General features: G+C 48.3%; 1 protein-coding gene across 1 annotated transcript; it reads right to left on the bottom strand.

Annotated features, from left to right (window-relative positions):
- Positions 1-1825: 1825 nt before the first annotated feature.
- On the bottom strand, positions 1826-8429 carry RND1 (Rho family GTPase 1). The gene is made up of 5 exons (XM_024575568.2): positions 8205-8429; positions 7343-7430; positions 4596-4705; positions 3616-3750; positions 1826-2913 (listed from the first exon to the last, which is right to left on the bottom strand). The coding sequence occupies exons 1-5, from the start codon at positions 8322-8324 to the stop codon at positions 2668-2670; spliced, it is 699 nt and encodes a 232-aa protein (XP_024431336.1). The 5' UTR covers positions 8325-8429; the 3' UTR covers positions 1826-2667.
- Between the last annotated feature and the right edge of the window lie 7113 nt (positions 8430-15542).

Raw genomic sequence — 15542 nt, 5'->3', positions numbered from 1 at the left:
TGGCAGAGTTCCCCTAGTACTTGTACACACCTCTCTCATGAATGACACATGTAAGACATTGAGCATAAAAGATACTCATTGTTTGTCTTAGCCTGCCAGGTTTTTTGCAAACATGTGTCTTTGAAGATGGAGACAGAGGGACTGTGATCTAGTGAGAACCAGAGGTAAAGTCTTATTTTTAGGTACATGACCAGCAGTAATGGACCCATGGAATTATAGTTAATGTTGATACTTATTTTGTGAAAGATTTTATTTATTTATTTATTCATTTATAGAGAGAGGGGAAGGGAAGGAGAAAGAGAGGGAGGGAAACATCAATGTGTGGTTGCCTCTCACAAGCCCCCTGCTGGGGACCTGGCCTGAAACCCAGGGATATGACCCACCTGGAAATCAAATCAGTGATGTTTCAGTCTGTAGCTTGATGCCCAACCCACTGAGCCACACCAGCCAGGGTAATATTTTTTTTTAATTAAAGATTTTTATTTGTTTTTTGAGACCCAGTTTGAATCTTGACTCCACTACATACAAGCAGTATGATTTAGTGCAAGTTATGTGGCATCTCTGGCTTTTCTATTTCCTCATTCATAAAATAGGGATAATAATACGACTTGCCTCACAGGGTAGGATAGCAGAGCAATGAAAAGCGCATGTACTGGAGCCAGGTTGCCTGGATTTGCATCCAGGTTCTACTACTTTCTGGCTGTGTGACCTTGGGCACATTAACTAATCTCTCTGAATCTGTTTTCTTGTCTGTAAAACGAGGTAGATAGTAGTCTGTAGGAATAAATAACATAAAGAACTCATAAACATCTCTGCCTCACAGTAGACATTTAACGAACGTTATTATCATTCATGAGGTTAAAGGTGATAGTGTTGGTAAAGCTAGTGGTGCTGAGCACACAGTAAATACTGAATACCTAGTAGCTTGCCATTTGCAGCACACTATGAAACTTCAAAAAAAAAGCTATAAGTCACTGAAGAGAAGGGAAGTTAAGGCCCCTGAGTTGCCATAAACAGGCAGTGGAATTGGAAGGTCAAGAAAGCAGAAGAGCTGTGACTGGTGTAGCTCAATAGACTGAGCATGGGCTGTGAACCAAAGTGTTGCCAGTTCGATTCCCAGTCAGGGCATATGCCTGGGTTATGGGCCAGGTCCCCAGTAGTGGGTATGTGAGAGGCAACCACACATTGATGTTTTCCTCCCTCTCTTTCTCCTTCCCTTCCCTTCTCTAAAAAATAAATAAAATCTTAAAAAAAAAAAAAAAAGCAGAAGACATCCCTGTCTAAGCTCAGAGACCAGAACTCCAGGAACCGCCCAAACTTGGTTTGTCTATCCCTCTTCAGGGGTTGGGATCTCAGCAGCTTGGATCCCCTGATTTCACCAAACCTGCCTCTCTCCTCTAGACTCTCTAGGGCAATGGTTCTCAACCAGAAGAGGTTTTGCCCCAGGGGACATTTAGCAATACTTGTAAACATGTTGATTGTGACAACTGGCATGGGTAGGGCTACTGACATCCAGGAGGTAGAGGCAAGGGATGTTGCTAAATCTCCTCCAATGCACAGGACAGCTTCCACAACAAAACATTGTCTAGTCTAACTTGCTATTAATTCCAAGTTTGAGAAACCCTGCTCTTGGGCTAAGGAGATCTTCATTGGCTTAGTAGGACTTGGGTGGGGTTGGGAGTAGAGGGAGGAGATCCTTGTTGGAGGGGCTGGGAAACAGTGGGGACAACCACTCTTGCAGCCTACAGAATGGGCCCCAGGGCAGCTTTTTCCTCATTATCAATGACTAAAGGAAACAGGAAAAAACTAAGAAAACAGAGCCAACTTCTTTATACATGTTATATTTTTCATTAATAAATAGGTTTTCTTCTTTAAACACAGAACATGTAACAGGTTGAAACACTCCCCCCTCCCCCCATTCCAAAGACAAGAGTCTATAAAACAAATGCCAGCCGTATTGCCCTAAGGGCAGAAAAAGTCTGGTGACCCCCACCCAGCCCTGCCTCCTGCAGCACCACCACCCCACACTGCAAGAGAAGGGGTCTGGGGCTTCTCCCTTGGACCCTGGGGACAGAGGTGAGAAGCATGTAAATGTATGATGTCACCTCTCCGTGAGGCATGGGCTATGCAAAGATGAGGTTTCCTTCTCATTGGCTCTGACCAGCTCCTGCCCTTCTGGGTTCAGTCGTGAAGCACCTGGGCTCAGCTCCCAAGGGAGCTGCCTCATGGCTTCCCCACACTCCACTCCTCAGTGGCCTCCTCAGAGGGGAGGGGAAGGGCTCAGACACCCCTCCCATCCCCTGGCCTGCATGGAAACGGTAGGTGGAAGAGGCATGATGCTGAAGGTGAGGCTCCTACAGGCCCCTGAGCCCATGAGGCCAGCATGCCCCCCACACCTTTCCTCCCTCTGGAGAGAGGGGCGCTGGGACCGCAGCCCCTCCACCACCTGGGGCCTGGCTTGGGGTGTGATGGTTCTTTCTCAGTGTCAGGTCCTCAAGCCGGGCCTGGCTCTTTCCTCGTCCCATTCTTGTCTCCTTCCAAGCCCTTACCGTGGCCGTCTGAGAAACTCATTGTCCAGTGTCCTAAATTGTCTCATCCTCCCTCTCCCCGTGCCTCTGCAACCCAAGGGAGGAAGTGGGAGGTTGTCTCCCCTCTCCAACCCCCACTTCACATAATGGAACAGCTTTTGGCCTTTTCCTTCTTGAAGGTTGAAGAGATGAGTTCAGAACGACTGGGAAGGTGGAGCAGTCGCTTGGAGAGGCTTCGGACAGGGCTCTTCGGGGGTATTGGGCTGGGCTTGTTCAGACACACCATGGATGCCGTCCGGAAGATGCTGTGGATGCTCTTTTCTGAGGTGAAAGCTGAACCTTCCAGGTAGATTTCTGCACCCAGCTGCTTGGCTATTGCACAGCCCTGCAGGGGGAGAGGGGAGCGAGGCCACCGATGCAATGGTCCGAAATGGCTCTAAAACACTGCCTCCTACGGTTAGTGGTACTCCTGGGGCTACTCCATGGGACCCACCTGCCAGTCTCCCACCAACGCCCCCTGCTGATTATATTCTGAAGGTGAAGCCTGACAGCACCTTAGAATCACCTGGGACATTGTGAAAACCATTTGACACCAGACTGTTAGTCAGAATTTCTGGCAGTAGGGCCCAGACGTTAGTATTTTTAAAAGCTCCCCAAATGAATCTAATATGAAATACTAGTTTAAAAGAAATGAACCTTTACTCCCACATGCATAAGAAATTATCCAGCGATTTCATTATAAATGCAGTTCCCATACCTTTCTCCCAGAGTGTCTCTACAGACATGGAGTGAGGAATCCCAATAAGCACCTTTGGTGATTCTCATGCAGGTGCTGCACAGAAGCTATCTAGAAATAGTGGCACACACGGAACAGTGCCCCTGCCAACCTATAGCATAAATCTGGGCAAATGGGACCACTTCCATCCTGGTAGCTGGTTGCTGATTATAGGTGGTCCCCAGAATACCAATTCTCTCTTGCTGTAGTGAGAGAATTTGAATAAAGGCCACGTTCCATGTCCTTTGCCTGTAGCCTTCTTCACCCCACCCCTACACGCAATGGTGCGCATGCCTGTGCGCGCACACACACCTGCTCGTACGAGATGGGTGCCTGCTTCTGGTGGGACAGCTCCATCAGAGTGCTCAGGTCTGTTCGCAGGTCTGTCTTGCAGCCGATGAGCAAAACACGGGTGCTGGGACAATAATCTAGGATTTCCGTCCTCCACTGAAGAGCCATGCAAGCAGGTTAGAGGAATGAGGAACAAAGGATAGTCAGTGACTAACAGACACCCAGAGAAGCCCAGTTGGCAACATCACACACACCATACAGCTTGTCACCAGCCCAGCCATCCCTCTGAGTCACAGCATCAGCACTGCACTAATTACATCATCTTCCTGCCGTGAGGCCTTTGGGGTCACAGGAATGCTGACCCAAGAGCCTGTCCCCTCATTCAACAGCCCAGTCACCAGAGAAAGCACAGGGGTAAATCTCCTTCCACTCTCTGCCAAACATGGGGCCTGGATCTGCCCCCTTAATCTGGTCAACGGGCTCCACAGGTCCAGAACGCCAGGAGGAAGCCAACCGGTCTCTTCCCAAGAGACGGAGATAGTCCCAGAGCCTTCTCGGAAACTAGGCTAGTCCCACAGCGTACCCTCCGACGTCTGTTTGGTCAGACCTTGCCAGTCAGACCTAGGCATTTCCTCCCAGCAGCTCTGCTCAGGCTTGCCCAGGCCCAGTGGGCCTGGGAGGAGGAAGCTGCCTTCAAAAGACTGCACCCCTGACCTTCAAACCAGATCACCAGAAGGTTCTCTGACTCTCAATCCTTCGCTTCCAGAGTTTTGAACGCTGCCCTCCCTGGCCAGGCCTCTGGTAGGACGGTGTGGGACAGGGGTAGAAGGTCTGAGCTCTAGTCCCAATGCTGCGGCTAATGGTGTGGCCTTGGGCACATTTCTCCTGTTCCTGCACTCTGTTTCTTTCTGTTACGTGAGAGAGGGTTAGATGATAAGGTCCCCAAGACTCCTTTCTGTTCTCAAGCTGAGCTAGAGATCGCAGAGTTTAACCAGACTTACCTTCTTGAGTGCACTATCCACTGTCTCCGGACGACTGATATCAAAGCACAGTAACACTGCGTCAGAGTCGCTGTAGCAGAGTGGACGGACGTTGTCATAGTAGGGAGACCCTGTCAAAGGAGAGGAAGAGCTGACGCTAGGCCATGGCATTTTCCATGCCCCACAGGCCTGAGCCCAAAGAGCCCTGGGAGTGCCATTCTTGGCCCCTTAGGTTAGTTGGCCCCACCCGTCTCCCAGGGGAACCTGCTGCAGCATGGAAGCTTGAGACCTGACCACCTGCCAGAATATCATCTTCCTTAGCCCTGAAAAAGGAAAGGGGGCAAAATAAAAGAGGGGTGGAGCATAATTTGACCCAGTCTTGATCTCCTACTGTGGGCTTCATTTAAGGTCTGCCAGTTCTGAGTCCCAGAGGGTGGGCACACCCCTGCAGAGACCAAGGCTTGTTGAAGGTCTCTTTTCTAGAGCCTGCCTGCTGCCCAACCTCTGCTCCAAGGTTCTCCCCAAAGGAGAAACAAACCTGCCTGTTATGTAACTGGCCACCCTGCTTCTTTGCCATGGGGTCAGAACTCTAAGAGGCTGGTAGAGATTCAGTGCCCCACTCCTCCTCCACCCAGATCAGCTTATACTGAAAAAGGCAAAAAGACAGCTGCAGCCCCTATCCCCCGGATCTCAGGGAGACCGTCTCAAAGGCAGCAGCACCACTAGCTGGGGGCTTTGAGGCTCCAGTAAGAGCCCTTCACTGGGGCGGGGGAGGGGGGACCCAGGTCACACAGGCCCAGGTGGTCTAATATGGGAGAATGCTAGGGGCTGAGCCTGCCCCCCACCCCCACCCTGGGAAGGAACAGTAGCAGATTTGGAGCCCAGACAATCCGTGCTCAGAATAGCAAGCAGCCCCTCTCCCTACACCACAATCGCCATGGAAACGGGGGGGGGGGAGTCCAAGTGGGGAGGGGGTTGGTTGTTAAAAAAAAAAAGAGTAAAGGGGAGTTGGGATAGCTGTGTGCTCCTTCAACAATCTGTCCCCTTCCCCTCTCACAGGTGGGGTCTCATCACCATCACCGCAGCAGTAAGCAGAGGGAGCACTGCAGCACTGGGAAGGGGGAGGGGAGGAGCCACCATTCTGGCTCCAAGCAACCCCCCTCCCCTAAGACTTGCAAGTGAATAATGAGAACAGGTTCCATCCTAGCCCCAATGTTGGGAAGCCCCATCCCACACTTGGCTGCCACTTGCTCCTTCCTTATGGGCATCGAATTTGAAAGAGGGAGTTTGAGGATGACTGATAGCCTGCATCCTTTTGGAAATTGGGGGGCTGCAGATGCGACATGGGAAAAAGAAAGCACCTTGCTGATTTTCCTTTATCTGGATTAGGATTCAAGGGCTCCATTCTGACTACGGGAGGAGGGGGGAAACGGCGGGAAGTGGTGGTGGCAGAGGAGTGGCGCTTTGGGGTGGTGGTAGTGAAAAGAGATGAGCTGCAGTAAGATTCTGGGAAGATTGAAAGGTGGGCAGGGTACAGCGGATGCAAAAGCATACACAGTGCAGCCGACTGCGTTCATTCGCACCTGGCCAGCACGGCAGTCTAGGACAACCAGAACCCTGCCTCCCCACCCTTGGAACTGCAGCGAGAAAGCATAGCAGGTTGAGGGATTTTTGTTTTGCTTTGTTTTGAGGGCGGGGGGATCAAGGGGGAATCTTTTTCTGTTTATCCGTCCTATCCCCTACCCCAAATCTTTTCAGACTCCAAAACTGGATTATGGGAACAACAGCTCTTTGGAGGAGTAGGACAGCATATTCATTGCATGTAACAGGAAGCCCCTAGTGATTTATATAGTTCCTCTTTAAACTCAGCCTGAATATGCATATTTAGGGTGGAGCAGATTTTATTTTCTTTCTCCTATTCCTGGCTTTTAGTCCTTAATTATGAACCCAGTCTATTTGAAATGGACTAGGGGAAAGAGATAACGGTAAGAGGTCAGAATCAATGCAAGCAAGGGACAGCCTAACACTGAGGGTTTAGGGCTGAGAGGCTGGAAAAATATTTCTTCCTATGTTCCAGAAAGACAGGGCACTTCCATGCCTGGCCGGTGCAGGGAGAAATGGTCAGAGCCAACACCCCCTCCTCCTGCCACTACAACGTTCCTTTGCCCACATTAAGCCATCTCCCCCCGCCCTCCAAAGCAGGGATGATGCATCACTTCAGCCCTGAGCCGCAGCGGTATGACGAGTGGAGCTGAGCTGAGCTGCAGCAGGCAGACAGCAGTGGCCCGAGATGGAATGCAGGAGAGAAAACTGAATCGGGAGCAATATTTCCCGCAAGGCAGGCTTGTCTCCGTGCCTCAACCACAACTGCCTCCAGCAGAACTGCCTTCTGCTTTATCTGGCTTTGCTCTGGGGCAGTAAAGGCTGTGTTTGTGGTGGCAGGGAGTGAAAATGGAGGGGCCCTGTCTGCCCCCAATAAGTATTCAGGGGTTCATTCACCTCACCATCCAGCCCTCTGGAGGATGGAGCTAGACCCAGAGAAACGAGTGGCTTCTGGGTTTCATCCATTCTGTATCCCTGGGCCAGCCAACTGAATTGACCAGGCCCCTCCCCCTACACCCAACCAAGGAATCTTCAGGTCCCCTTCTTGCAGTTCCTGGCAAGCATCCTATTCCTCCCCATCAAAGAGGGAAACAATTTCTAAAAAATCAGCAGCTGCAGCAGCCCAGTGGAGCTGGGAAGGGGACATTTGGGAACAGCAGTCTTACCTGAGGTGTCCCAGAGACTAAGCTCCACTCTCTGTTCCTCTGTCTCCAAGCAGGCTGTGTAATTCTCGAACACGGTGGGCACATAGGTCTGTGAACAGGGAGGAACTATTCATACCCTGGCCCCCCCTGCCCTTTGATTAGCACTGCCTACACAAGAAACTACTCACCCTAGTGAGAAACTAAAGTGGCCCGAGGAGGGGCTACTTGGGGCAGGAAGGACCACAGGGAGCAGGAGGCAGGGGTATGTAGAGGCACAGGCACTTTGCTCTACCAAATTAAGAAACGGGAATGACTTCCACCTAGGGACAAGCCCCCCATATTTTAGATGATCAGAGATGTTCACACACATATATGTTCCTCTCATCCACAGATCTGCCTGTCTCCCAATTTCAGAGCCACAGCCAATTCCAGCTCTTTTATCTTCTCCCGACAAGCCCCCTGGGCCAGCAGAACAGCAGAGCCCGGCTGTGGAAGACTGCCTGGAGCCACGCTCTCAGAATCTTTGAGGTTGGGGTGAAAGGGTGAGCAGGTATTGCGTCAAGAAACCCCAGATTCTCAAATGCCTTCAGGTCCCTCTCCAGACAGCTGACTCCAGAATGAAGGGAGGTAGGAGGGGATTTGATTGGGGCCTATGGGTGAAGAGGTGAGGAGGAGCCAGCGGGGCGGCAGAAGTGGAACAGGTCTCAGGGGGAAGCTAAGGCAGGGCGGTTCTCCAGCCAGAAAGAGGCTGAGGATGGGGTGAGGTGAGGTGGGGAACAGAGAGGCAGCTCCGTTCCCCCCTGGGCAAGTGGGAATCTACCCCGGGGCAGAGGCGCAGGCAGACAAGGAGAAACGTTGGCGAAGGGGAGGGCGCGCAGCTCACCTCGGGATAACAATCCTTCGCTAACACCTGTAACATCGCTGTCTTCCCGCATTGCACGTCCCCCACCAGAACGAGCTTACATCTGGCCACGACTGGCTGGGGGGCCCGTCTTTCCTTCATGGCTGCAGCCTCCGCGGGACTTGGACTCTGGTTCAGAGAGGAGAGGGTTGCTCCAGGTGCGTTTCACGCCACAAACCCAGGCGACTTCCCAGCCTCGCTCCAACTGAACAGGAGGCCGGCACAGCCACTTTATATCTCCCGGATTAGCCAATCACAAGAGAAGGCGGCCTCAGTCAGGGCCAATGCCTGAGGTGGGATCCCCTCCAGCAGCCAATGGTAGGAGGATCTGAGTCAGCGCCCTCTTCCTCCCTTCCCTTTCTCTTAAAGCGGCACCGTTGCATCCTCAAAGGGGGATTCCCACGTTTTGCATTTGTATTTGGGAGGGAGGAGGAGACTTGAGGCAAAATTTAATGATCTTGAATGTCCACCAATTAGTGTCAAAAACAATAAACTAGCCACGAACGCAGAAAGTGAGATCAAGCTGGAGTTGTCCCAGAAGAGCAGGACCTGCTTAAACTATAGGACAGGTGGCACCCCTGGAGAAGGGGTGGGAACAGAGATTTCTCACCTCTTTGTTCCCTCTAATCCCTATCCAAACCAGTGCCCACTCCTGGTTTCCCCTCCCAGAAGCTTCTGCTCTACCCCTTTATCAGCTTCTGCTGTTCCCCTTTCAATTCCTGAGTCTGTTTCTCAGGAATCACCTTCTCCATAAACAAACAAACAAACAAGTCTTCTCGCATCATCTAGAAAAGCCTCCCACAGCTCTTGACCCAGAGATGGGCCAGAGAAAAAGGAATGAGAGAGTCCAGCAAGCAGCTTCCAGAGAAAAGATGAGAACAAAGCACACAAAGTCTGTTTGTTTGGCCAGACGGCCTCTCACCCCATGCCTGGCAGGAGCTGCTCAGGGGTGTTTGTTCTGTGGCCTGGGTTCAGCTTCCTGGATGAATCAGGCACAGGTCCAGTTCCAGGTGACACTGATGCTGACACATTGCTGCATTGTGTGTCACCTGATTATAAAGTTCAGAAGGGGCCTGGGACTTTAGGATTAGAAAACTGGCAGGCAACCTAAGGTTGGGATGAGCTACATAACTGCCTCCTACATAACCTGCCTCTCAGAGCACTTGCAACCTAAGGCACCAACCACTAGACAGAACCATGAGATGTACACAGCTAGAATAACTCGCTGCTTATTCAGGAACCCAGACAGCCCAAATAAAGCTTTCTGAGGATCTTAAAAGTAATCAGCCCTGCCCTAGTTGGTGTAGCTCAGTGGATTGAGTGCAGGCCTGTGAACTAAAGGGTTACTGGTTCGATTCCCAGTCGGGGCGCATGCCTGGGTTGCAGGCCAGGTCCCAAGTAGAGAGGGGGCATGTGAGAGGCAACCACACATTGTTGTTTCTCTCCCTCTCTCTCTCCAAAAATAAATAAATAAAATATTTTTTAAAAAAGTAATCAGCCCTGTCTAGTTCAGCTCATTTAGTTGGGTGTCGTCCTGCAAACTGAAAAGTCATGGGTTCAGTTCCTGGTCAGGGTACATGTCTGGGTGACAGGTTCAGTCCCCAGCCTAGGTGCATGCAAGAGGAAACAGATCGATGTTTTTCTCTCATACTGATGTTACTCTCTCTCTCTTTCTCCCTCCCTTCCTCTCTTGCTAGAATCAATAAAAGAAAAAAAAAAGTAAAACTGACTGTAAGCAAAAGTGAAAGCATTCCCGAGTTCATCCTTAGGTCCCTGCACCTTGGCAAGCCCAGCGCCTTTGGAACATACCCTGGGTCCTGTTCCATCTGAGCTTAGTCTTAATTCACCATCATTGCTGCCCCACCCGGGGAGACTTTCCATTATAAAGGCTGTTTAAAAGCCTTCCCCAGCCCCAAGGAACTGATCTCTAAGGGTGAGATTTCCAATATCCACTATAGACAAGAGAATGGACAGGATTTGGAAAATATAGCCTAGTCAGTGTGTCTCCTGTCAAATCCTGTGGCATCCAAGTTCACAGTCTGTGCTTGTCTGAGAGCTCTGGGGCCAAGGCCTGCACTGTCCTCTACCCATCAGGCCCTCCTGCCAGGGATCAGGAAATCAGCTAAGGGAGCCTCCTGGGTAGAAAGAGAGTTACCCAGGTGCTTCCGTCAGCTGGTTGCCATCCCCTTCCAGGCTCTCAGGAAGTTTCTCCTCCCTACATCCCCCCAGGTCTCAGATAATGTTCCATCTATAGAATTTGTCCTCTTCTTGCCGTTTTCCAGCAGGCTGACAGCCTCTCTGAGCTGCCCATAAGTATGGTTTGGGAGAGTTCCAGGAAGAGCTGTAAGATCTTAGCCTGCATCAACCTGAGTCCTTTCCCTCAGCGTGATCTTTTCCTCCCATTCCTCACCTTCAGTTTCCTCTGGACTCAGTTCTCAAGGCACCACTGGGGTTCCCATACATCCTGTTAACCTGTAACTGGGTTCCCTCCAGTGTCCCCCCCACCATGTTCTCTACCAGCATCCCCCTGCACACACGCCCTCCTCCAGCCACTCCAAAAAAAAATTTTTTTAATCTGTTCAGTGTAAATAAAAACTGTTCTTGCTATGCAAGCAGCTTCTTCTGGCTTCTAACAAGATTGCCATTCCTGAGCTCCTCTAAGATGGAAATTCTGGGAGCTGGTGCTGGCATGGGCTCTTCCCTGGGTGGCTGCATTTCAGGGTAAGGCAGCCAAAACCCTGAGCTGTGGGACAGAGCAGCCCCCATCACCACTGATTCTCAAGTTGCATCTCTGAAGATATTTTGTGGGTCACATGTGTATGAGTTGTGTGGGGAAAGTGATATGGGTTTGTATGAGGTCAGAAGGCAGTGTGGCAGCATGAAAAGAGGATGGAGCCCTGGCTGGTGTGGCTCAGTGAGTGAACAGATTGAGACTGGCTTATGAACCGAAAGGTCACCAGTTTGAGTCCCAGTCAGGGCACATGCCTGGGTTGTGGGCCAGGTCCCCATATAGGGGCGTGTGCAAAAGGGTACCAGTCAATGTTTCTCTCCCTCTCTTTCTCCCTCTCTCCCCCTCTCCCTAAAAATAAATAAATAAAACTTAAAAACAAAAGAAAGAAAAGATAAAGAAAAAATGGTGGAGCCAAAAGTCAGCAGGTCAAAATGTTCCATTCGACCCAGCTGTGCCTTTAACAAGCTGCGTATTTGGTAAGTCACTTTCTTCTCTGGGAGCCATTTCCATGCACATAATGCAGAGGATTTGGACTAGAGAAGGGGTTTTTAGCCTTTCTTTTTTTAACTGTTAGACTCCCTCCCCCAAGTCTGTTTAAACCTCTTTCATGTGTCTTTATTTTAGAATCTGTAGACACACTAATAAATTTACAAGATGGTTCCTTCCTATCAAGACCAAAAGTGTTTAAAACAAGTTAAAAACATTGTCCTAAGGTAAAGGGAAAGATCACAGTGTCAAAAGATCACTTATTGTGCCCAGGCTGGTATGGCTCAGTGGATTGAGTGCTGGCCTGCAAACTGAAAGGTCACCGGTTCAATTCCCAGTCAGGACACATGCCTGGGTTGCAGGCCAGGTACCCAGTTGGGGGTGTGTGAGAGGCAACCGATAGATGGGTCTCTCACACATCAATGTTTCTCTCCCTCTCTTTCTTTCTTCCTTCTCCTCTCTCTAAAAATAAGTAAAATGAAAAGATACACATATTGTATGATTCCATTTGTATGAAATGTCTAGAGTAGTCAAGTCCAAAGAAGCAGAAAGTAGATTAGGGGTTGTCTAGGACTGTAGGTGCTGAGGGGAATGGAGAGTGACTGCTTTGGGGGTGATGGAAATCTTCTAAAGTTGATGTGGTGATGGCTGTAAAATTCTGTGACTATACCAAAAACCGCTGAGTGTCTAGTTTAAATTGATAAATTGTTTGGTGTGTGAATTATATCTTGATAAAGCTGTTACTTTGAAAAATAAGGTTACAGTTCCAAACTTTCTTTATACAATCCCCTTTAACTTGGTTTTTTAAAAAGCTTTTTTATTTTTGGTGCGGAAATGTGTGAACATTTTAAAGGGTAAAAAGAATAATACAACGAACCCCTATGTATCCATTATTCAGCTTCAACAATTACCAACATAATTTTACTTCATCTATATCCCAGCCTACTTCTCCCCACTACACCTCCTGGACTGGATGAATTTAAAACAAATTACAGACATCATATAATTTAATCCATAAATGTTTCAGCACTCATCTCTAAAAGAAAAGGACTCTTTTTAAACATAACCACAATACCATTATTGCAACTACAAAGAAATAACTCAATATCTCCAAATATCCAGTCAGTGTTAAAATGTCTCTAATTGTGCCATACATTGGTTTATTCAAATCAGAATCTAAACAAGGTCCACACATTGAATTTGACTGATATGGCTCTTATCAGTCATATCAGTCAAATTTCTCTGTCTCTCAGTCTCTCTCTCCGTCTTTCTCTGTGTCTCTCTCCGTCTCTCTCTTTCTGTGTCTCCATCTCTCTCCATCTCTATCTCTCTCAGCTAGCCTTTTATTTCATAGGTTCCACCAACCACTTCCTTTTCTTCTCGCAATTTATTTGTTGAAGAAACCAGGTTGTTTATTCTATGATGTATTCCATATTCTGGATTTTGCTGATTATATTTCCATGATGTTGTTTACACATAGTAAAGTTCTTGACAAATTAAATCTTATGCAGAATCTCAAAACACACCAAAAAAGATGCAAACCAAAATCGCTCTGGTTCAAAAACACATTGCTCTGGTTGAATCAGAATGAGGGACTTGGAGAGGGGCTCACGTAACCCCCAGCTCATGGAACAAACTCCAGGCATCATAGTTTTAAAACCACTAGCTGAGAGAGAGATGGAGAGAGAGACAGAGGGAGAGAGAAAGAAAGTACCGCATGTTCAAAGCTCAGGGCTGCCCTATCTGTTTTTCACTCTGATTACTCTGATAAAAGCCCTAACCTGGGACAGTGACATAGCACACAAAAGTGTTCAGAGTGATAGCAAATTCAAATTCACTCAGACTCTTACAAGAGGGTACACAAGTCGGGTACTTTCTGTGCCCTAGTGATCCTTACAAAGAGCTTCCAGGCACTGTGCCAGCTGTGTCTCCCAGGAGTCTGGCAGGGCCAGGCCCATTCTCCCTTAATATGACTCAGGTGCTCCACTCCTCCCTCCTAAGCCATACTCTTCTCAGGATTTCAGGGATCTGTGGCCCCTGGCACTTAAGAACACCAGACCTTTTGATTGGTCATTTTTAGCTGTAGCAGCTACTAGAGTATTAACCAAGTTTTCAAGGCTCAGTCTGTCTTCAGGGAATTTACAGTTATATGGGGAGATGGAGCAAAAACCTTGTGGGTAATTAAAACCAAGGGCAATAGGAGTGCTGAGGAGGGAGGAGGTCAGATCTGGTTAGGTGATTGTGGAAGCCTTATAGAAGAGGGTAGTTTCACCTGGGCCCCCATGGTGACCCCAGATTAGTTAGGGAAGAGTATGGATACAGGAAAATGCTAAGCACACCCAAGGACTAAGGAATCAATCCAATCGACTGAAACAGACATGGGGAGGGCAATTGGCCTGAAAACATAATTAGGAAAGGAAATCTGAGGCTATAATAGTATAAAATGCACTTAAATTCCAAAGTATAGGCATTAGTAGTTTAAGAGAAAACCACTGGCCCAAAATTGTGTTACTCATGCTAAAACCCCATGATACCAAACCTAGATTTAATATCAGATCTAATTACAGTTTCAGCTTCTCCCAGAAATGGGATTATAATCAACCAGGCTGGGCTTTTCTGGTCAACACCAATGAAGTGAATTGTCCTGTGGGCCCTCTCCATCCCCTCCCCCATAGAAAAGAGAGGCAATCTGCATGCTATAAACCCTCCCCATTCTCTCCACCACCAAGAAAAAGCTGTCTCAGCCCGAAATAGTCCTCTCTTTTCTTTTGTTAATGGCTACCTTCTGCAACTCCTCTTCCTATAAAAACCTTCTATTTGTACAACCTCTCCTCCTAGAGCCTTCTTAGTTGCTAGATGGGGTTCTGTCTGATTCATGAACTGCTTAATAAAGCCAATCAGATCTCCAAAATTACTGGTACTCAGTTGAATTTTGTTTTTTAACAAGTTTTTAAAATACATACAAGTATACCTGTATGTTGTTTATTTTATTATTTTTAAGATTCTATTTATTTTTTAAAATTATTTTATTGTTGTTTGATTACAGTTGTCTGCATTTTCCCTGCACCACTCCCAGCCAAACACACCTCCCTCCCTTGCTTCCACCTTCCCCCTTGGTTTTGTCCATGTGTCCTTTATAGTAGTTCTTGAAAACCCTTCCCACATTGTCCCCTCCCCCCTCCCTTCTGGTTACTGTCAGATTGTTCTTAATTTCAATGTCTCTGGTTATATTTTGTTTGCTTTTTTCTTTTGTCGATTATGTTCCAGTTAAAGGTGAAATCATATGGTATTTGTCCCTCACTGCCTGGCTTATTTCACTTAGCATAATGCTCTCCAGTTCCATCCATGCTGTTGCAAAGGGTAGGAGCTCCTTCTTTCTCTCTGCTGCATAGTATTCCATTGTGTAAATGTACCAGTTTTTTGATCCATTCATTTACTGGTGGGCACTTAGGTTGCTTCCAGCACTTGGCTATTGTAAATTGTGCTGCTCTGAACATTGGGTGCATAGGTTCTTTTGGTATTTATTTATTTTTAGAGAGAAGGGAGGAGGAGAAAGAGAGGGAGAGAAACATCTACATGTGGTTGCCTCTCAAGCGTCCCCTACTAGAGATCTGGCCTGCTATCTAGGCATGTGCTCTGACTGTGAATCCAACCAGCAACCCTTCAGTTCACAGGCCGGTGCTCAATCCACTGAGCCACACCAGCCAGGGCCTTATATGTTGTTAATAATTGTCAATGCCCTCCAACCAAAGACCACCAGCAGATACTAGTAGTTGCACAAAACTGGGTTGTGTACTCATTTCAACAAGGAGAACACACGCCATGGCAGAACTATGGAACATCCACTGGAGTGTTAGAAAGGACTTAGAATTTGGATTTACACTTGCTGGTTTGAGGAGAGGTCAAAGAAGAAGGCTTTGCTCTAGGTTGGATGCTATCAGGAAGCTGAGGAATTCTACAGTTGGGTACCTTAATAAATTTTATATAGCCTTGGCTGGTGTAGCTCAGTGGATTGAGTGCCAGCCTGCAAACCAAAGGGTCACCGGTTCGATTCCCAGTCAGGGCTCTTGCCTGGGTTGCAGGCCAGGCCCCAGTAGGGGCAA

The sequence above is a fragment of the Desmodus rotundus genome, chromosome 3 (assembly GCF_022682495.2).
Source record: "Desmodus rotundus isolate HL8 chromosome 3, HLdesRot8A.1, whole genome shotgun sequence".
Taxonomy (NCBI): domain Eukaryota; kingdom Metazoa; phylum Chordata; class Mammalia; order Chiroptera; family Phyllostomidae; genus Desmodus; species Desmodus rotundus.
This window is presented reverse-complemented; position numbering and strand designations above follow the sequence as displayed.

Bases quoted from the DNA above. Each gene is read 5' to 3' on its own strand.
- RND1 (XM_024575568.2), bottom strand. From the start codon at position 8,324: ATGAAGGAAAGACGGGCCCCCCAGCCAGTCGTGGCCAGATGTAAGCTC. The intron at 7,431-8,204 runs GTGAGCTGCGCG...CCCTGTTCACAG, and splicing joins CGAAGGATTGTTATCCCGAG to ACCTATGTGCCCACCGTGTT. The intron at 4,706-7,342 runs GTAAGACTGCTG...CTCCTTTGACAG, and splicing joins TAGTCTCTGGGACACCTCAG to GGTCTCCCTACTATGACAAC.